Here is a 21626-nt window from a genome sequence, read left to right on the forward strand (position 1 = left end):
GTCTCCCTAGGGAGGCTGAATTCATGAGTGCTTAGGACAGCGGGCTGTGGAGCCGGACCACCTGGGCTCCCACCCCATCTCTGCCACTTCCCAGCTGTGTCATCTTGGGCGAGTTAACTCCCTTCTCTGGGCTTCATATCTCTTCCTTCTGCATCACCACATTCACCATGAATATTGACCGAGGGCTCATCAAGTGTCAGGTGCTGGTCTGAGCAACACGTTTTCCTGTGGCACCGTGGCGACAGTGCCAGGGAAGGGTCTGGAATGTAGTAAATGGTCAGTGAATGTAATCATTATTATTATTACTCTTGTTATTGTTGCTGTCATCGCTTGTCCTCATTAGGTTGTGAAATCCTTCCAGCATCTGTTACTTGGGAATCATCTGTTCACGTTGGAGGGATGAGGGAAGACGGGGATCCCCGCTCCGCGGAGGGTGTGGGGGGGTGCCCTGGGCCATCCGAAGCTTCCTGACTCCCAGGGTGGCCATGAACCTTAGCAGTGGGAGGGAAATGCTGACAGAGGCCAGTGACCAGAAGGGGAATGGGGGCGTCGGCCCGTTTCCAGATTTCTCTCTTTGAGCTTTTGGAACCACCAGGAATGGTTCCTCACCTGGGCCTCAGTTTCCCCTTTGGCCCAGCAGATGGACTGGGCGGCCATTTCCAGAAGCCCCTGGGGTCTCAGAATCCAGATCTTGAGTCTTGGAATGTTGAAACTGTGAGTGCTCGGGGGAGCGCTGAGATGGATCCCCTTGCCGGGGGCACTAGCGGAGGCTCAGGGAGGAGTCAGGTCAGGTGGCCAGTTGTGTGTGGCCTGGCTGGCCGCATGCCAGGCTGCTTGACACCCCCCTTCCCCGGCGTGCCTTCCGCCCTGCTGGTCAGCGCCGGCTCCTGCCTGCTGCCCAGGAGGCTGGGCTTTCTTTCAGGAAAGGGCCGTTGTTGCCGGGCCTGGGTGCGGGGTCAGGGTGGGGGGGGCAGCATCGAGGTGGCCTGTTGCCATAGCAACCCTGGCCTCTCGGCGGGAACTCTGTGGAGAACAGCCCTGGGGAAGTAACAGATGGAGGGCGAGGAGGAAGACTTATCTCCGACCAGCATCCGTCCATGAAGCCTGGCACCTGTCTGCCTGGATCGGGGGCGGGTGAGGCTGAAGTGCCCCCCTTGCCCAGAGCTGAGTCATGGGCATCCCCCAGTGTCCCCGCCTCGGCTCTCTCAGCCCTGCCCCCTCCCAGCCTTCCTCTGAGAAATCTGTGACTCACGTATGGTCCCGTCATCCCCAGCCGAGCTGGGAGGAGGGAGGAGCCCAGCTGGGGCAGGAGCGCGGTGTCCCCCGACCCAAAAACACAAGCCGGTGCGTCTCCGGGCTCCACACTGGCTGCCTGCCTTGCCCTGCCTCAGGAGAGGGGCTGGGAGCCTCCACACTCACCAGCTCTCTCAGAAACGGGACCACAGCTGGCAGGTTAAGCCTCGGAGGGGGATCTTGAAAGGCGGTTCAGCTGCCCGGCCCCGCGCAGGACCTTCTACCCAGGTACCAGATCAAGGGCATGACGGCAGGAGGGAGGAGGGATGGGAGTGTGTGCAGCAGAGGGTGGGGTGGCAGTGGACCGGGGCGCCGAAGTCTTGGTATCTGGGTGGGAGCTAGCCCACGAGAGCAGTGCTGTGCAGGGTCTCTAGAGTTGGGGGTGGATGGACGGGGAGACGCCTGGGAAGGGGATGGGCCTGAGAGGATGGAACCTCTCAGAGCCACTAGCCATTTGTTAGCTGGGGAAACTGAGGCTCAAAGTGATAGAGTCCCTGGGCGCTGCAAGCTGGGTCTGCTCTGTGGGTGGTGAGATACTGTGCTCTCCTGCCCCCACTGTACAGATGGGAGAACCAAGCTTGTGAGAGGACAGGGGCCTTACCTAAGGTCACAGAACAAGGCAGCCTCCCGCCTTGGGGAGGAAAGGATGCTGCCGGGGGCTGAACATGGGCACGTGAGGGCAGCCTCGCCTCAGCTGCCCGGATGCTGCATCTGGCGCCCCCCAGTGAAACAGGGGCAGTCTGGCTCTTCATGGCCCGGGCCACCTTTAGGAGGAGATGGTCCTGGCAGTGGGGTCTGAACATGAGGGACCTGGGATGAGAGAGAACGTCCAGGAAACCAGCAGCAGTAGATGGGGAAGCAGCGGCTGAGGGCTGGAGCGCTCCCTGCTTGCTAACCGCCAGACCCCAGGCCCCCGTCTGCCCGGTGCTGATAGGGTTTCCCCACCTGGGAACTGCTGGTTCCTCTCCTCCCCGCCTCCCCAGCCAGCCTCCTTCCTGTGGTAACGAGTTGGGGTCTCTCATGGCCCCGTGGGAAGGGGCTGGTGTTCATTCTACTGAGGCAGTGGGGGGGGGCGGCGTGAGTTAAGGCAGGACCCTCTCACCTGCCCCACTCCCATCCTGCCTTGGAGCAGCTCTGGCCTGGGCTAGGTGGGGTGGGGAGGAATAGCCTTTGTGGCTCTAGAGGGCCAAAGAAGTTTTGTTTTTTTTAAAAATAAATTTATTTATTTTATTTATTTATTTTCGGCTGCGTTGGGTCTTCGTTTCTGTGCGCGGGCTTTCTCTAGTTGCAGCGAGCGGGGGCTACTCTTCGTTGCGGTGCGCGGGCTTCTCATTGCGGTGGCTTCTCTTGTTGCGGAGCACAGGCTCTAGGTGCGCAGGCTTCAGTAGTTGTGGCACGTGGGCTCAGTAGTTGTGGCTCGCAGGCTTAGTTGCTCCACGGCATGTGGGATCTTCCCAGACCAGGGATTGAACCCATGTCCCCTGCATTGGCAGGCGGATTCTTAACCACTGTGCTACCAGGGAAGTCCCAGAAGTTATTCATATAAACAATTATTGAGCACCTACTGTGTGCCTGGTACTGTTCTGGGGGGGGGACACAGCAGCAAATGAGACAAATGAGGTGTGGGTGGTCCAGAGCCAAGTCCCTGCCCCCTTGCTGCAGATACCCTGAGGGCAGAGGGTTGATTCCTCTCAATTGGAGGCTGAGTGGGGAGAAGCCTCTCGGGTCAGTGAGAGCCACCAGCTGCTGAGTTGGTTCCCCAGAGCCCAGGCCAGGGGTCCCGTGAGGTCTTCCCTGCCAATATCCAGGGCAGGACTAGATCTTGGGACCAGATCTGAGTCCCTTTACTGCAGGGACTCTAGGGACCTGAGATGCAGCCCCACCTTGGTCATAGCATCACCGTGGCCGCCTTGCCTTGCCTCTGTCTCTGGGCCTCAGTTTTCCCAGCTGCTAAGTGGGCATGTGGGGTGGGTTAATAGCTGCCCTGCCTGCCGTGGTCCCGGTCTTGGCTCCGAGAACGTCAGGGTCGTGAAGGACGCCTCTCCAAGTGTGGTGTGGGAGGCGGAGGCTGTGCTAGGGAGGCTGCACTGTTGTGCTGGCTTTGGTGCCCTGGGCCACTGGGCAGGACCTGGTCAGCCTGGCCGGGACACCCTCATCTTGCCAGGGACACAAACAAGGCAGGATCTGAGGCTGACGAGTGAGATAAGCTTGCTGGTGGAGGAGGAGAGAACCTCCTGACCTGGGAGGACCCGGAGGCTCTGCAGAGGGCCCAGAGTCTGGCCTTGGGTGCTGGTGGGGAGGGGAGGAGGGTTTGGTGTACACGTATGGGGATTGGAGGGAAGAGGCGAGCAGCATTCCTGGCAGAGAAAGCTGCATGGGAAAAGGTTTGGGAATGATGAGAACTGCGGGGAGTGGGGCAGGCAATGGCACTGGAGACCCGGCATGCGTCATTTTGGGGACCTGGAGTGCCAGGCTGGCAGGTCCCAATCTGCTCTCAGGGGAAGGGATGGCGGGAAGACTTGGGTGGTACTGCAGCCAGGCCAGGTGGGTGCCAGGTGGGGTCTGGGTGCCCAGGATACCACCCCAGCTGGGTAAGGAGGGCAGGGTTGTGATGCAGGGCTGACCTGGTTGCCCCAGGCCCGAGGCTTCTACTTGGAGGGCAGCTTCATGGCTTTGGGGATAGAGAGGGGCGGTGGTCGCCCAGCCCAGGAGAAGGGCAGGTAAAAGAGGGGCCGGGGCTGTGGCCGGGTCTGTGTGTAGTCGGGGTGGCCTTCCCAGCGGGGCCCGGCATGACAGATTTGGGAGGGGCAGGACAGGGACAGCCATGAAGGGGGCCACACGGACTGTGCTCTCGCTGAGCCGGGCCCCAAGTCACTTCATCCTCCGCAAGAGCTGCGTGTGGGTGATGGGTGGTGGGACTGCGCCCCTTTCAGGGATGCAGTGAAGAGTCAGGGGCAGGGCTGGTGAGAGTGGTGGGGGAAATGTGGCAACACAGCCCAAATGTCAGTGCTGCCAGCCCACCCAGAACCAGAGCAGTCTCAGCACCCCAGCCCGACCCGGGGTGGCCCTGTGGACCTTTCTTCCGACTCATAGCAGATGGGGCATCACATGAGCAAACGCAGCAGCTGGGGGGACCAGGACCCCGGGGACCAGGCAGATGGCAAGTGGGGGCAGGGCAGGGCTGGCACAGAGGGACCTCTCAAGCGGGGTGGGGTGGGGTCCTGGCTGGGCCCCAGCCTCCCAGGCTTGCCCTCCCCCAGTCTGGTCCTCACGCCCCATCAGGAGTTCCTTGAGACCCATGGGGAACCCTGCAGATTTGGGGGTTAGGACAGGGCTGCTGAAGGGGAGAGCTTGGGACATACATTTTCTGATCCCTGCCTGGTGCCTGCGCTGGCACCAGTGGGTTGAGACACGCCCTGCAAGCCCCTCAAGCCCCCAGCTGTCCCTGGTTCCCTGGTGGCTCGGCTGGGCTAGAACAGTCCTGGACCCTCCCTGCCCTCAGACTCTGCCGGGCCCTAGGCTCAGCACTTTGCACACATGTTTTTGTTTTGTTTTGTTTTTTGGCCATGCCATGTGACCTGTGGGACCTTGGTTCCCTGACCAGGTATCGAACCCAGGCCCCCTGCATTGGAAGCACGGAGTTGTAACCACTGGACCACCAGGGAAGCCCCTGCACACACATTTATTCCTGCCAGGCACAAGCTCCTGATGTGCCCATTTTAGAGATGAGGACACTGAGGCACAGAGGCTTACCCAGGAGTGACCTCTTATCTCCAGAGTCTGGGCTCTTTTCACTGTGCTCTCCTGCCCCCCTCAGTGGGGAGGGGGCTCCTCAGCCAGGCCAGAGTCTATGCTGGGAGCCCACGGACATGTGCCCTTGTCTTGAACCCCATCCCTGCCGCTCCTAAGCCCATGCTCTTCTGGGGCGACAGGACCCACAGAGATAGCAAGGCTGCTTGTCTGGGGAGAATTTTGTTCCTCTCGGGTTGTGTGAACTTGGGCGTCTGCCTCATTTTCCTCATCTGGAGAAAGCAGATAACATAGTGTCTACTTTAGGGGGCTGTTTTGAGCATCAAGGTGTTAATGCAGTAAAGTGTTTACAACAGCACATGGCCCATATGTTAGCCTTTACTACTAGGATCTCCCCCTTGGGCAAATGGGTGCACTGAGGCCCGGAGATAACGTGTAATAACTTGGGGGCACTTCTTCCTGCCTCCCCGCCCTAAGGGAGCTGGAGCCACCTGGGCATCAGCAGGACTCTGCCCACCCCCACGTGCAGCCTGACTTGTGCTTTGGTGGGGAGGCCAGGGTGGTGGGAGTTGGGCTGGCGCCGGCTCAGGCGGTTTGTGGTGCACTTGGCAGTTCCAGGCAGGCCGAGATAAAAGCTGAGCCCTGGAGGAGCTGGCAGGGCTTCCAGGCACCGGGGAACAGGCCTCTGCATTAGAGGAAGATGGCCTGGGGGTGGGGGCCTCTCTGTCCGGGAGCCAGTCCCGCTCCAGTGCCGTGAAAGGCCGGTGGTTAGAGCAGAAGGCGTGAGGCAGGAGGGTGTGATGGAGGAGTTGGGAAGGGGGATGCTCACCTCCCAAATTATCAGGGAGCCGATGCTGCCCCTCACTCTCCCTCATCCAATAGGCCTGCGCCTGGTAGATGCGTGCCTGGCCTCGTTGTGGGACTCCGTCTCCCACACACCTGCATGTGGCATTGCCTGGCGAGAGCTGTGGGCAGTGGGCAGGGCCGGAAGGAATCCTTGTGCGATTTCCTCAAAGCTGTACTTATCCTTTGTCCATGACCATACCTGGTGCACTCTCACGGGGCTATGCACACACCCCAGACCAGATGGGCAGAGTCTCTGCTCCGTCTCCTTGGCTGGCAGCCAAGAATGTGCAGGTCCCAATACCTGGGCCGGGCCCTGGTGCAGCGCACGTCGCCATTTGTACTGGAAAGGACAGCCAGTGTCTCCTCAAGGAAACCCTGCGCCGGGTGTCAGCACACCCAGGAGTCTGGCCTCTGCTCCCCCAACCTGGGTTTGGGGAACCGGAGTTGGGAGCTGTAGTAACTGTTGTCCAGGTAGGATGGGGATGCTTGCAGACCCCAGGAGCCTAGGGATGAGGGTCTGGCTCCTGGGCTGCGATGCCTTGGACCCACGGCACATCCTCTTGGGCCTCGTGCCATTCCCTAGAGAGGTTGTCACCTCCTCTCCATGTCCTGCAGATTCCAGTGCTGCAGATGGGGTGCCGTGCGAGACAATGGGGGCAGCACAGGCAAAGGAGCGCACAGAGCTGGGTGTGGGTCCAGTTTCATCAGCTGTGTGACCCCACCCGGGAGAAGCCAGCTGGGAGAGTGGCTTCTCTCTGAGCCTCAGTTTTCCCAGTTGTAAAATGGGCTTAATAATGCCCACCGCTCACAGCGTGGCTGTGTGCATTGCAGGAGGCCAGGTGCACATCGTGTAGTTCGTGCTCCCGTGTGGTTCCCGTCACTGCCTCAGCTCCCTCACGAATCTCTGCAGGCTGGTTCTTGGGATACACCTGCCCCCAGGTGCCTAGACCCCAGGATCCTCCCTGGCCACAGGCACGTGCCATTTCCCCTCCTTGCTCCACCTTAGGGAGCCCACGGGGAGTCCAGACAGAAGCTTTGGCATTTGCAGCAGTGGGAATGTGACCCGCCTTCATCAGCAAATCCCATGCCTGTGCCTCCTCTAGCCCTGGGCCCCCGGAGCAGGTGGTTGAGGGGCGTGGCGGTGGTTACTTTGCCTTCATGTAGAGAGAAAACTCAAATTTTGATCACAGATTCAGATGGGATCTCAGACCTCAAATAATCCAGCACCTGCAAAAGTATGTCTGTGGTCCCATTGGTTTAGGAAAGCCTTGTGCGCCCAGGCTTCTGCACTGCAGGACTTCTTACGAGCCTTTACCAGGTGGCTCTGTATTGGACGTGAAGTTTCGGGTCCTGTCCTGGCTCTCAGGCTGTGCACAGTCTTGGGAGCTCCTCTCTGGCCAAGCACCTGGCAAAAGTGTATATGCCCCTAATCCCATCAGAGGCTGGGGAGTGGGTACAGCTCAGTGCTGGAATCTCCCTGCCCTGAGCATCAGGAACTGGCTCCGATTGGGAAGAGGCTTGGAGCCGGCCTGGCCTAGTCAGAGTCCCAGCTCTGTCTCATTCACTCATTCATTTATTAACTAGCTGTCATTGAGCATCTACCGTGGACCAGGCACTGTGGTACTAGGTACTGGAGATATGAGTGATGAGCAAGATGGATGAGACAGAGCAAACCTGGAGAAATGGATAACAAGCACATTGCAGGGTCATTTCAGACAGTGTGAAGTGCTATAAAGTTTATAAGATACGGTGACATGGAAGAGAGTGATGAATGGGGAGGATAATTTTGGTTGGGTTGACATGGAAAGCTTAGGAGAGGGGACATTTGAATTAAGACCCGAGAAGGAACCAATCAGGGAAAGAACCCCGAAAGAATGTTCTATGTTGAAGGGAAAGCATGTGCAAAGGCCCTGAGGTGTGTCTGAGAATAGAAAGAAGGCTCGTGTGCTGGAGTTGGTGAAAGCAAGGAAGACGTAGGGTGGCGTAAGGTGGGGGGAGTGGAGGGGGGTTGCTAGCTTGTTTTTTGGCAGTCGTGCTGCTCCGTGAGCATCAGTTATCTGATTTATGAGGCTTTTCATTTTGTCCCCGACCTCCACGCTGCTCAGGAGCGTGTGGGTGTTAGATGAGGATAGTCAGTCTCTCTGGCAGAGACTTGGTTCTGGGCAGCCCTGCGTTACTGTAGGTTTTAAAAATTATTGTCATTACAAGTGCTTAGTGACTATGGGTGGAACCGGGGATCCTGTGCCTCTGTTTCTCTGCGTGTCACTGCAGTTAGTGAGCGCCAAGTGTGTGTACAAGGCCAGGGGTGCCCCATCTGTGCCCTCCCTCTGGCTTCACTGAACCACAGCCCCCTGCCAGCTCCTTTTAAGTGTAGGATCTTTTGATCCAACAGTGATTGCCTTCTCTGGCCCAGCAGGCCCTGGAATCCTTTCCAGGCAAAGGTTCCACTGAGAACAGGAACTCCTTTCTTTGCTTTCTTTTCCTCTTCCTCTGGGGGCCAAAAATAGTGCCTGAATAGGACACAGCTCTGGGCCGGCAGCGAGACAATAGCCGCCTCCTGGCTCTGGTCCATCGGTGGGGGAGGAGGTGGTGTTGGTGCACGGGCAGACCATCCCAAGGACCCCAGCCCCTGCTGCTTTTCCCATGGCCTCGGCCAGAAAGCATCCCAGAGCCCCTTGGAGTGTGATTGCCAAAGGGATTCCTGCTTTTTCTGGGGAAGTGCTCTGAAGACCCTGGGCCCCTGAGCAGCCCCACTCTACCTCCTGATCTGCTGCTGGTCTGGAGCTGAAGGCCTCAGTGGGGGCGCCCGACGGCCCTGGTTCTCTTCTGGGCCCTGGGTTCTCATGGGGCCACCCCATGGCTTTGATGTCCTTTTCCCTTTGACTCAGTGGCTACGAAAGACGTTTTAGAGATCAAAGGGATGTGTCCTCTTCAGATGAGGTGAGCACCCTGTCACTGGAGGTGATCAAATAAAGTTTGGATGTGCACTGAATGGGGGGTGGGATTAGTCAAGCATCAGATGGATATTGGGTCTTGATGTCTTCGTGTCTCAGAGGAGATCATGGGTTGAATTCCATACACCGCTCTTACCAGCTGGGTGGTCTTGAGCAAGTCACATCATGTTCCTGAGCCTCTCTCTCCGCATCTGTAAGATGGGTTCAACAGGGCTAACCTCGCAGAGTGGTGGGAATGGATCTCCAGAATGCTCAGTGTAGTGCCTGGCACATAGGCAGGGTTTCAGAAGCTTTGCCTCTGTTCTCCTCCCTCCCCAGACTGGTACTCACTCTGGGGTACAGAAAGGACCCACTCTTGGACCCCAGGGAACTCTGGAGGAAAGCCAGGGGGAACCCCCAGCCCCAGGGCTAACTCAGAAAGAAGATTCCTGGTGGATTGTGGCAATCTGGGAAGGCTTCCTGGAGGAGGTACTCCCCTAAGATGCTTCCAGGGAAGTATTGTGCACATTCTGTGCTCATGGCAGCCAGTGGTGGAGATTAGATGGGTGTCTAGTGTGCGTCAAGGCCAAGGCCACAAGCTGGCAGCCTTCAGGGGCAAATGTAGCTGGTAGTAGGCATTTTTCATTACAGGGGTAGCCCCCACTAGTGTTCTAAAAAGATTTGGTCTTTAAGTCAATATTGACAAACATAGGCAGGTGTCCCCCAACGTACCCCATAATCTGGTGTCCTAAACTCTGCCTTTCTTCCTGCCAGCTCCCTACCTGGCCAGCATCCAAGTAAGGGGACTTGGGCACAGGACAAGTCAGGGCCTGCACTGTGCTGGGTTGGAGCTGGGCAGTGACGTAGTCCCTGCAGCTGCCAACGGTTGCCAGGGCAACGGTTGCCAGGGGCTGCTGTCACCTGCGCCCCTTTTCCCGGGTTGGCGGCTGGGACTTGCAGCCCGTCTTCCCAGGCTGCCCGCTTTGTTTGAGGCTCCGGTGAGGGGGGCGGGGACCGAGGCTCAGCTTCAAAGTGCCCCTCTGGCCTCTTGAAGTGGGGAGAAACTGACCCACCACCGCAGCGGGCTGCATCCTGCAAACAAGGCGAGCCCTTGGCCCACTCATTCACACTCTTTATGTATTTATAATCCACTTGATGACACGAAGGAGGAATCCAGGTATGATTCTTCCCCTCCTCCCGCCATTGCTCTCATTCGTGCTCCCGCTCCCCTCTCCTCACCAAATCCCCGCTTCTTATCCCCTCTCCCCTTTCCCTTGTTCACCCCCCTCCCCCTCCATCTCTCTTCCCCTGTATCATCATCTTCTCCCTCCTCCTCTCCCCTCCATTTCCCCTCCATCCCCCTTCCCCCCTCCCTTCTTCCCAACACTGAGAACTTAGCAGATGGGTAAGGTGGGGTTGGGGCTGGGGTGACACTAGGGACCCTGGGAGAGTCAGAGATGCTACTCTGAGGGGACCTGGTCAGTGAAGTAGACAGCAGATCAGAACCACCAGGAAGTGGTTGGGGGTAAGGGCCTCACACCCCACACCCCTTCCCTCTGCCACACTCCAGCTAAAATTCAGTTTCCGGGCTGTACCCCCATCGTCAAAGACAAGCCTCTGAGGATGCTGGAAGGGGAGGTCCAGGGCCTGCAGGTGACTGAGAGTGTAGGAGTGGGGCTGGGATACGGTCCTGACAGAGCTCCAGGTCCAGGGTCCTCAGAGGAAAGTGTTCATCTCATCTCGAGGAAACACATTTCTGGAAGCATCTTTTACTACGAATTTTAAAGAGAAGCCCTTTCTAACAGTCAGTTCATGTCAAGGGGAAACGCTGCAAAATCAAGAGCATGGGTTCTGGAGTCAGGCTCTGAGGCTGCACCACGAGCTGTGTGATCTCCGGCAGGTAACTTGATCTTCTAGGGCCTTGTTTGTTAAATGGGCATAATGGTACTCGTCTCCTAAGATTTGGGGGAGGATCAAATGTGTTCGCTTGTGTAGAGAGCTTAGAATCAAGTCTTGCATTTTCAGAGAGCTTCATGAATGCCAGCTTTGAGACCAAGATCTATTAGTGATGGCATCGTGGGTCTGCGACATTTGGTAATTCTGTTAGAGGGCAATATAGAATACTGTATTTCCACTTTTTCTGTTAGACATCCCTAACAAATTTTATATTATACTCCAATAAAAATTAATTAAAAAAAGAAAAAAAAATGCTAGCTTTGTGGCTGGAGGTGGTGAGTGCCCTGTCTGTGGGCGTGTGCAAACAGCAGTGGAGGACCCGGTGAGGCAGCGATGTGTGCTCAGAGAGCTGGGATGGGACCCTGGTCTGTGCCTCCGCCGACCTTTCCCGGAGGGAGCTGGAACCTCAGCCTCGCCCAGGCCCACTGCCCTCGTGGGGGAGGACGCCTGGCTGTGTGTCCTATCCACCCCTCAGCCAGGGATCTGGGACCCAGAAGAGAAGATAAAAAAGGGAGGGCTGGCGGGTGACCTTGGGAACGCTAAGGGTCCTGTGCTCCAAAGGCGGGCATTCTGCCAGGCCCGGGGGAGTCGAACTGCAGCCCCCCTCAAAATGAGCAGGGAGGTGACTGGGCTGACCTTGTAAGCCTGGCCTTGGGCAGTTCGGGAATATAGATGCTGAAGGGGAACTGCAGCCATACAGCTGAGGTCCGTCTGTGGTTTGAGAGGGAAGACAGGCTGGCCAGGAGAGGAGATGGCCAGCATCTTTTCCCTTTGCTGGCAGCTGGGAGGTAAGCCCTGCCCTTCCCTGGAAGCATCCTGAGACCCTGGGCTATGGAGAAGACAGACAGGGGACAGGGATCATAGTCACCTCCTCGACGGAGGAAGAAGCTGAGGCCCAGGGAGGGGACAGGCTGGTCCAAAGGTCTCAGGGCCAGTTAGCTGTGGAGCTGGTCCTGGACCCTATGCTCCCCCTGCTCTGGGAGTCTGCATTCCTTGGGCAGGTGCTGACTGGTGAGTACCCTGGGGTCCTGGGGTCCAGCCTCAGCTGCTCCTCTTGGGGAGGGCTGTGGGGAGACTTGGCTGTGGGCTACAGGCTGCCCCAGGGGCGTGGAGCTGGGCAGGGCCGGCGCCACTGTCCCGGGACAGCTCGTGAGAAGTCCTGCTGCCTGAGCCCCACTCCAGACTGGGCCAGACCTGGGACCCTTCCTAATCCCTCCTCTTCCCTGAGGTTCTAGGTCTTTTCCATCCACACTCAGGTTCTGAAAGCCTATGATTCTCAGCTCCTAGAAGCTCTTGCATTCTCATCACCTCTTTCTCTCTCTCTCTCTTTTTCTCTCTCTCCCTCCCTCCCTCCCTTTCAGTCCCAATGTTCTAAGTGTCTCAGCTGCTTGAGGTGACTGTGGCTGGCTTTAATGGAATAGCCAATCTGGAAACAGGGATGGTAGTGCCCCTTTCCCCAAGAGCTGGTGCTGCCGGCCAAAGGGAGGTGGGATGGGGCCGAATATGACCCAGGCTCCCCCAGGACCTCCCACCTGGAAGTGTCAAAGATGGTGATGAGTTGCCCTCGGGCACATCACAGCCTAAATGGCTCCTGCAGCCCGTCTCATGCTAGTTAATGGCCTCTGGGACAGCTCGGAGGGGAGGGGAGGGGAGGGGGCTGGAGGCTGGGAGGGGGGATGCTGACAGGCTTCTTTTCTATGTGGTGTCAAGATTTCTGAGAGCTCTTTTTTTCATGTTGGTAACCAGTGTCCTGCAAAAGAGGATGCACCACCACATTGGGCTGGGAAACTAAGCCTGACCAAGCTCTGTAGATTTTCTTTCTGCAGGACTTATCAGAGCCTTCAATGTGTTAATTCACAAGACCAAGTAGTGCCTGCAGTATTTCTCTAACTTGGGAACTAGAGCTTCTTAGGAAGTGCTTAGCAAAGTAACCTCTTGGTAAAATCAGGGAGATAGCCCCAGAGAAGGGAAGGAAGGGACTCCAGAGACCACAGTGGCTAAAAGCACGGGCTTTGAGATCTGGTAGACTGGAGTTTGAATCCTGGCTTGGCTACTTGCTCTGTGATCTTGGATATCACTTAGCCTCTTTGGACTTTCGTTTCCTTGTCTTTAACGTGGGGGCAATAATAGCATTTGTTTCACAGAGGTAAGGTGAGGATTGAACGATCATTTGGGAAAAGTGCTTTGCACGGTGCCGGGCGCAAAGTGAGCGCTTGCTGAACGGGAACTGTCATCCCCCTCACTCTTCTTCTTGGATTCCAGGGCCCTTTTCACTGTGCCAGACAGACCTCTGTTTATTCCCACTCGCCATCTGCTGTTCTGCCAGGCACTGTGTGGCTGGAGTGTGGGGGGCAGTCGGGTGAGGATGTGGAGGCCTGAGGCCCAGGGTGTGGGGACCTTCACAGACGTGTCACAAGGCTGGCATCCCAGGGGGGAGGACTGGTGTGTGCAGAGCTTTGGAGGTGGGAACACTCAAGCCCAGGCTCATCTCTGGTGACTGTCGGTTGGCCTCTCTGAGGCCTCGTAAGCAAACACTCCAGTTCCAGATAAAGCAGGCCACCAGGTGGGTGGCTCTGGATAGCTGGCTTTCCGGGAGAACCCAGCGTCCTTTCACCTGGGCAGGTGCCCCGTTCCTCCCCTTCCCCGGTCTCCCCGCAAGGCCAGGGCCCGTCTGGGCACGCAGAGGGAGCCATGGCCCAGGGACGTGGCTGGACCAGAAGGTGTGGGGTGGTGGGCCCTGCGTGGGCGGGGCAGCCCTCCAGCGGGTCTGGTGCATGAATGTGGGACCCATCCGGGCAGTGAGCAGGCCAGGCCTTGGCATCCGCCAGCCCCTGCGGGCAGGCAGCTAGCTTAATTTTTATTCTCTTTTATTGTAGAAAAATTCCTGAAACCTGAGGTCACTCTGTTTTCCCCAGCCAGGCCAGAACACCCTTCCTGTGGGGAGTTCTGTGTGGTCACCTAGCTGGGGCCTCGGTCACCCGGCTTGCAGAGCAGGACGAGAGGGAGGAGAGAGGGGCTCCATGTGTGCCAGCTGTGCTGCCAGGAGCCACGGGCACTGCTGAGAGGCTGGCGGCTGGGCTGGGAGTGAGGCGTGGTCCGGGGTCCCACCGGCTCTGATGGGGTACCTCATTTGTTTGTTGGGTACGTGGTGTTTCTAAGTTAGATTGACATTTACAAAAGAGTTTGGAAACGGCTGGTGGAGGGTCCTCTCCACCCCCGACACCACTCCTGTGGAGGAAACACCTGCGGTAGAGCCTCCGCTCTCTTCTAACGTTCCTCCTCACTCTCGCACACGTGTGGTGTGCACACGTGCGCGCACACCTACATCCACACTCGTGTGTGCTTCTGCCCTCAAGGACTTCACGCTCGCCAACCCTCCCTTGGCCAAATCCTTCTTTCCTAAGGCCCTTTGCCCAGGGCTCGGGGGAGGGGCATAGCCGGCAGCTCCCTTTTGCCCCCTCTTCCCCTCCCCCCACTGGAGAGCAGTTGAGGATGGGGGCTGGAGCTGCAGAGCTGAGCTGGGTCCTCTCTCTACTGTCCCTCCCCCCGCCTCCCCCAGGAGGGCAAGACCAGGCTCACACCTGAAGACCCACTCAGGCAGGGGCTCCTTCCCCCACCCACGCCCTCCTGCGCCCAGCTGTGCCTTGGGAGGCTCCTTCCAGGTTCCTGGCACCCTGCTAAATGCTGGGTGAACCAGCCAGGGAGGTGATTCATCCTCACCACCAGTGAGGTTGAGAAGAGGTACTGCGGGGAAGCAAGCTGTCCCGGACCCCGTCCAGGGCCAACCTTTCACCATCTGAGTGATTCGGGGCTGGGCCCTCCCCGCCTCTGCCTCTGTTAAACAGGACTCCTGGTGTCATCCCAGCCTTGTGAGCCGGTGGCTCTAAGCCCGCGGAGTGTCAATCAACAGGACACCTGTTAAAGCCAGACTCCCGAGCCCCACCCCAGACCTGTAGCATCTGTTCCTCCGGGTGCAGGGGCCTGTGGATCTGCATTTTAGTGAACTTCCTCGGGTGGTTCTGACCCGTGGGTGGGTTTGGATACCTCTGATATTAACTCCTCGTGGCAAAGGGAGCACATAGGGTTGAGTGTAGGTCATGGTTGGCCCCCTTCCCTGAGCCCCACCCAGAACACAGAAGTTAGTTCTGATGGCAGATGGGCACTTAGGCAAAGCTTCATGGGGAGGGTATGTCTTCACTGAGTTTCAAAAGATGAGTTGGGTCATGGAGTTAGGAAAGGCATTCCAGACAGAGAGACAGGTTGGCCGGGGGGTGGATAAGTTTGTGGTCCACAGTGTATGTTATGGGCAGGAGAAGGAAAGGTATGGGGGCCCAGGTCCAGGTCATCTTCCTGGGGAGGTGCCTTTCCAGGAAGGGTTAACCGCAGAGCTGCCCAGGTCCTGTCCACTCAACTTCCACCTCCATCCTCCGAGGAAATGGGTTTTCCAGGAGCCTGGACTGGGCCCGCGGTGACTCGAAGTGACTCAGGCCCCGGCGGGAGAAAGTGAGCCACGGGTGCCCTGCCCGTTTCCCCCTCCCCCACCACGAGGATGGGCAGGGCTGGGCCTGCGCAGCCGCAGCCCGGGGAGGGCAGCCGCAGCCCGGGGGCCCTTCCTCCCGGGCCCAGCCAGCCCTGGGGATGGGCAGCCGGGGAGTCTCGGCTTAAAGGAGCCCTGGTCCCCTCCGCTCTGCCTGGATCCTTGGGGACTCTGTGGTGGTGGCCCCCATTGTGTCAAGCTGGGCCAGACTGTTTTGTTCCCTGTGTTTACGGAAGGCCTGAGGTCAAGGGCAGCTGCTCCAGAAGGGGAGCTGGGGGATGGGGGCATCCCTAGGGGGCTCGGCCCCCCAAATCCTCTCTCCCAGGCTGGAGTTATCTGCACTGCCTGTGGTCTTGGCTGACCCCGGCCCCACCATTTTTCTCTCCTTTTCTTTGGGGCTCTCCCAAAGCCAGGGGGGCATGCATCTCTAGAAACTGACAGTGCCAGCGCTGCAAGGAGTTCTCTAGGGTGAGACTGAGGTCTGTGTCTTGGCTCCACTGGTGGAGATCTCGGAACAGATGGCCCTTCCCTAGTCTCAGTTTCCTGATCTGTAAAATGGCAAAACAGTAGGACCGGCCTTACAGGGTGGCTCTGAGGATTCCTTGGTAACGTAGATGGTGCCCCAGTTGAGCTCTCCTGTCCTTCAGAGGCTTCTGGGGACAGGCTCAGTTCCAGGCTGTGAGGAGGGAAGTTTTCTGGGTGGGGTTTCAGTCTTCCCGGAAAGGAAATTCATGCTCTAAGAATTTCCCATCAAGGTGCTTTGGAAGTTGAGCTGGCTGTGGGGGCCCCGAGGGGATTACATGGAGGGTGGGAGGGAAGGTGTAGGAGTAGGAACCTGTGACAGGCCCAGGGGTTGATTGAGGGGCACGCATGAGCTGGTCAGGAAGGATACAGAGATATCTAGCTGACACCTATGGTGCCTGCCGTGTGCATGGCCCTGCTCCAAGTCCTCTACAGGTATCAATTCATTTAATTCTCACAACGACCCTTGCAGGAGTCTCAATTTTTATTCCTATCTACAGGTGATGAGAGTGAGGCCCGAGAGGGTGAGTAACTAGCCCAAGGATACACAGCTATTGAGTAGGGGGACTGGGATTTGAACCCAGACAGTCTGCCTCCGGAGTCTACTAAGGGTGGGTTAAAGGAAGCCAGGCAGTCCCTCCCCTCTAATCCCAAGAATGTCCATAGGACTAGAGTTGTTCGCCTTGGAGTGGCTATTCAGGAGCCAGGAATGTCAGGTCATGCCATTGATCCCTGTCTGTTGGAATCATGGTAGTTCACAGTGGTGCAGCCTCACTTGTATCCCTCCAGTGATGGGGAGCTCACTCTCTGTTTCCACCTTTTTGCTCTCAAAGGAATCAATCCAGGAGGATTGATGAAAGCAGATGATTCTGCCCTGTCCTGGGCCCTGTATACCGATAGTGGTAGCTCACTTTGAAGGTCAGTGGGCCGGAGAGATACATGGATTCTGGCCAGCTCCATCCTTGTTTTCTGTATGATGTCAGGAAATCACTGGCCCTCTCTGGGCCTTGAATCCAAATGCCATAGATGGAAAATTGGGGCCAAATCTGCAAAGTGATTGTGAGCTCTGAGTTCAGAAATATAAAGCAGGGGTCAAAGCAGGGGTTGGGGGGGGCTTCCTGGAGGAGGTGTCATTTGGATTGGGGATCAGATGTAGACAGCGACAGCGACCGGCAGAAAAAAGAAGGAAAGAGAAAGGGTCCAGGAGAGACATGTTTCTGTCCCTGGATGCTGGATTTCCTTTCACTGGTCTGGAGTGGCAGTTTCAAAAGGAGCCAAAATGGGAGACACTGCTTTGGAAAGATCCCCAGTGTTCTCCTTACTTGCAGCAAGTAATAAATAAATCCTTCTCCCTAAAAACAAAAACACCCAAAACCAAAAAAAGAACCCCAAAAGGAGCCAAAATGCTCAGAGAGGATGCAGAGTGAAACCTTAAATATCACAATGTAGGAAACAGCGGCCATTCCGCCAAACACTTTCACATCCTTCCTCTCAGGGGTCTTGTGATGTCACCAGGGCAGGATGATGAAGCCAACTGACCAATGATTAGACTGACCAGGCCCTAGAAATTGGGGTTCCATTACACATGGTGGGACACTGGAGACGGGCTCTAGCTTGAGGGGGCCAGCTTTGTTCAAGGAAGGCCCAGACCAGGAAGGAGACAGTGAACTCCTGCATGGACCACCCCTCCATTTAATACTGCCCTTAAATATTCCATCCAAAAGCCACTTCTTCCTGGAAGCCCTCCTTGGTTTCCTCCCAAAGTCAAACTCCTCTCATGCCCCATAGTTGCCAGGCTTCCTTTTGTCTGGCTCGTGGCAGATGATTGCATCTGTCACCACAGCCATATGTAGTGCCTCACAGGATGAGGATGGCTGTTCGTGACTGCCAGCACCCAGCTCAGTCATAAGGCCAGCTGGCAGTGGGGAGGCCAAGCCACCCAGCATCTCTCTATAAGTACCAGGCACGCAGGTTCCCTGCCAGGCACTACAGTCCTGACCAGGCAGGGAAAGCCCTTGGTGTCTGGAACAATCTTGGGCAAGTCATTTAATTCATTGGATCTCAGGTTCCCTGTCTGTGAAATGGGCCAATGGTAGGGCTGACTTCACAGAGTTGGAATGAAGATTAATACAGGTATAGGGGTGAGGGGGGTGGATCAGCACAGGCTGGCAGGTAGTAGGTACTCAGCTAATAGAGGCTGGGGGTGGGGCATTCTACAAGAGGATGGGGCTGAGGGGAACTGGATCACCCCCGACTTGGGCCACACTATGTCTCCCGGCCAGACTGGGACGTCCCCCTGCCTTTCCAGCTGCCCTGGGAACTGGCTCCCCCTGGTGGCCATAACAGGAAGTGCCTGTCTCCTCTATCCCCTGGCTGTAGAGGGCGCTGTGGCTGCACTAATCCTTCACTCCATTTCCCTCACTGTCCACCTGCCCAGCGACCTCCGTGCACACTAGGCCCTGTGCACAGAGATGGATCAGCAGCTCCCTGGCTAGCACCAGGAGGAGGGATGTACCATCCTGCACCTCCCAGAGTTGGCTAACGGGACCCTATGAAACAGAAACAGACACACAGACATAGAGAGCCAAAGGAGGCCAGGACTGACTGTAGAGGGAGTTGAGGAAGGCTTCCTGAAGGAGGTGACCTCTGAGCTGGGTCTTAGGGATGATGATCGTGAGGTTCTAGGAGGAGAGCCCTGCAAGCCCCCTTTTTCCTGTGTCTTCTTCAGGCCTGGAGGAGGCAGCGTGGTTGGGGTGGTTCCTGGTGGTGCTGGGGAACCTCTCCCCCCACCGATTCTAGCCTGATGACCCCATCACTGCTGGATCTGGAGGGAGGTACTATTATTCGTCCTGTTTTCCATGACCCTCTTACAGGGTCATGCAGTGAGCAAGAGGTGGAGCTGGGACTTGAACTCAGCCACTGCCTCTTTTTAATTTTTTTTAATTTTTGCATTTTAATTTTATTTTATTGAAGAATAGTTGATTTGCAATGTATTGATTTCTGCTGTACAGCAAAGTGACTCAGTTATACATATATGTTCTTCTTCATATTCTTTTCCATTATGGTTTATCACAGGTTACTGAATATAGTTCCCTGTGCGGTAAAGTAGGACCTTGTTGTTTATCCATCCTATATGTAATAGTTTGTATGTTCTAATCCCAAACTCACAATCTATCCCTTCCCCACCCCTCCCTTGGCAACCACAAGTCTGTTCTCTATGTCTGTGTGTCTATTTCTGCTTCATAGATATGTTCATTTGTGTCATATTTTAGATTTCACATATAAGTGGTAGCATATGGTATTTGTCTTTCTCTGTCTGACTTACTTCACTTAGCATGATAATTTCTAGGTCCCTCTGTGTTGCTGCAAATGGCATTATTTCATTTTTTTATGGCTGAGTAGTATTCCGTTGTATATATGTACCACATCTTCTTTATCCATTCTTCTGTCAATGGACATTTAGGATTTTTCTATGTCTTGGCTACCGTGAATAGTGCTGCTATGAACATAGGTGTGCATGCGTCTTTTTGAAGTATGGTGTTGTCTGGGTATATGCCCAGGAGTGGGGTTGCTGGATCATATGGCAGCTCTAGTTTTAGTCTTCTGAGGAACCTCCATACTGTTCTCCATAGTGGCTGCACCAATTTACATTCCCACCCACAGTGTAGGAGGGTTCCCTCTTCTCTACACCCTCTCCAGCATTTGTTATTTGTAGACTTTTTAATGATGGCCATTCTACCTGTGTGTCGATACCTCACTGTAGTTTTGATCTGCATTTCTCTAATAATTAGCGCTGTGGAGCATCTTTTCGTGTGCCTGTTGGCCATTTGTATGTCTTCTTTTAGCCACTGCCTCTTGATGCTCAGCTCCTGGAAGCTCTGGGGAGGTCCACGGACTGTTTCCACACTTGCCTCCCCACCTCATATGCCACATCCACGCTACCCTGGCTTCTCCCTCTTCAGGGTTGGCACAGCCACCCTGTGGGTCAGGCCCTCAAGCCAACACTCTTGTCCTCTTTCAGGCGGTGACTTCTCAGGGTGACTTTGGGGAGGAAGATGGCTGCCCAAGTGCTGCTGCAGACAGTGCCGTTCCTGCTGGGTCTGCTCCTGGTTCCAGGTAGGCTTTCCTGGAGGTACCCTAGGACTTAGTTAAAATGCCATCCTTATGTTAAGGATGTCTAGGTCAGCTGCCAGCACATCCACTAACCCCTTTGGGCAGGCACAGGCCTGAGGACACAGCTTAGCAAGTGGATGATGGTACCTTGGAGAAAGGAACATGGACTGGGTTTTGGCCCTACTCACCTCTGCAGCCAGTGCATCCTTGTGCAGTACACAGCCTGCACAACTGTCTGTGGCAGGCATGGCCTCATTAAATGTTTTATTGCTATTTAAAATATTATTTTGTCTTTGAAATTATTATTGATTTTGAGTTTGTTCTTTTCATATTTTGAAGCCAATAATCTTTGAATAGGGTAAACTCACATTTTTGGAGACCCTTTGAGGTATAGGTCCTTGGAATGTGTGTGGGTCCTAGGCACTGGGCTCCTGTGTTCTGGGCCCGGAGCCTGCCCCTGGGCCCAGAGTCCCATCTGCAGTCTCTGCTTCCTCAGGTGCCCGTGGCGGGGGCCCCCGGGAAGACTTCCGCTTCTGTGGCCAGCGGAACCAGACGCAGAACAGCAGCCTCCATTATAAGCGGACATCTGAGCTGCACATCTCCATCAAGAACACTGAGGAGGCCCTCGTAGTCCATGCGCCCTTCTCTGGAGCCCATGTGGCTCCTAGGTCATTCCCTCATCCCAGGGGCCTCTACCACTTCTGCCTCTACTGGAACCGCCATGCTGGGAAATTGCATCTTCGCTACGGCAAGAGCGACTTCGTGCTGAGTAACCAAGCCTCTGACCTACTGTGCTTCCGGCAGCAGGAGAAGAGCCTGGCCGAGGGGGCCCCACTGTTCGCCACCTCTGTCAGCTCCTGGTGGAACCCCCAGAACACCAGTCTGCCCAGTGCGGCCGGCTTCATCTTCCCCTTCCACAGTAAGGCGACTTCCAGGCACAAGGAGCAGCTTGGCCGAAGGCCTGGAGGCGGGGAAGGCAAAATGCGCGGCGGGGTTAAAGCAGACGGGCCGAGTGTCGGGTCGCGGGGCAGGGGCTCTGTGCGCAGGCAGGGGGGAGCCAGGGAAGGTGTCCGAGGAGTGGAAGAGTGTGATCCACGGTGTGCTTTGGGGAGGTTTGTGGGAAGTTAGGGGTGAGGGCGGAGGGGCGAAGTGCCGTCCAGCGGCTGCGGGGAAGGCCCAGGTAGAGGACGGTGAGTGAACGGGGTGGGAGCAGAGCGAATGGAGCGACGGGACTGGAGGTCAGGAGGCCGAGGAAAAATTCTGCTTTGTCAGCATCACCTAGAGTGTTTATCCCCATTTCTCGGAGGAGAAACTGAGGCACAAAGTGGCACAGCTCGTGAGTGAGGGAGCCAGGATCTGAACCCCGCAGCTGACTGGCATGAGGGGATGGGGGCAGGGGTGCGGGGGAGAGCAAGAGGTCAGAGGTCAGGACGCAGCGAGGCCGGAGGCTGACACTGAGGTGTGCAGACTGTGTGTCTGGCTGGGGTGTGACAGGTGTGGTGTGGCCGCTGCCTTCTATTCAGTGCTGAGTGGGGGCAGGGAGGAGGGGGTGGCCCAAAGGAGGTGGAGGCTCTACTCAGGGTCTAGGATTTCCCTGATTCTGGGGCCTTTCAGGCAGCTCCAGTTTGGGGCGGGGCTGCCATGCGCGGGGGGGGGGGGGGGGGGGGGGGGGGGGT

General features: G+C 56.6%; 1 protein-coding gene across 5 annotated transcripts in view; it reads left to right on the top strand.

Moving 5' to 3' along the window:
* The first annotated feature begins 1028 nt into the window (after positions 1–1028).
* ADGRG1 (adhesion G protein-coupled receptor G1) overlaps positions 1029–21626 on the top strand; it is a 32919-nt gene continuing 12321 nt past the window's right edge. The window contains exons 1-4 of one of the 5 annotated variants that reach the window (XM_060288379.2): positions 9764–9999; positions 10628–10722; positions 19859–19953; positions 20447–20869. In XM_060288379.2, the coding sequence (XP_060144362.1) occupies positions 19893–19953; positions 20447–20869 (484 nt within the window). In that variant the 5' untranslated portion in view covers positions 9764–9999; positions 10628–10722; positions 19859–19892. Of the gene's footprint in view, positions 1522–9763; positions 10000–10627; positions 10723–11342; positions 11567–19858; positions 19954–20446; positions 20870–21626 lie in introns of those variants that run through there. The other 4 variants (XM_030847960.3, XM_060288377.2, XM_060288380.2 and 1 more) reach the window with 4 other exon arrangements.

Source organism: Globicephala melas, chromosome 19 (assembly GCF_963455315.2).
Source record: "Globicephala melas chromosome 19, mGloMel1.2, whole genome shotgun sequence".
Taxonomy (NCBI): Eukaryota; Metazoa; Chordata; class Mammalia; order Artiodactyla; family Delphinidae; genus Globicephala; species Globicephala melas.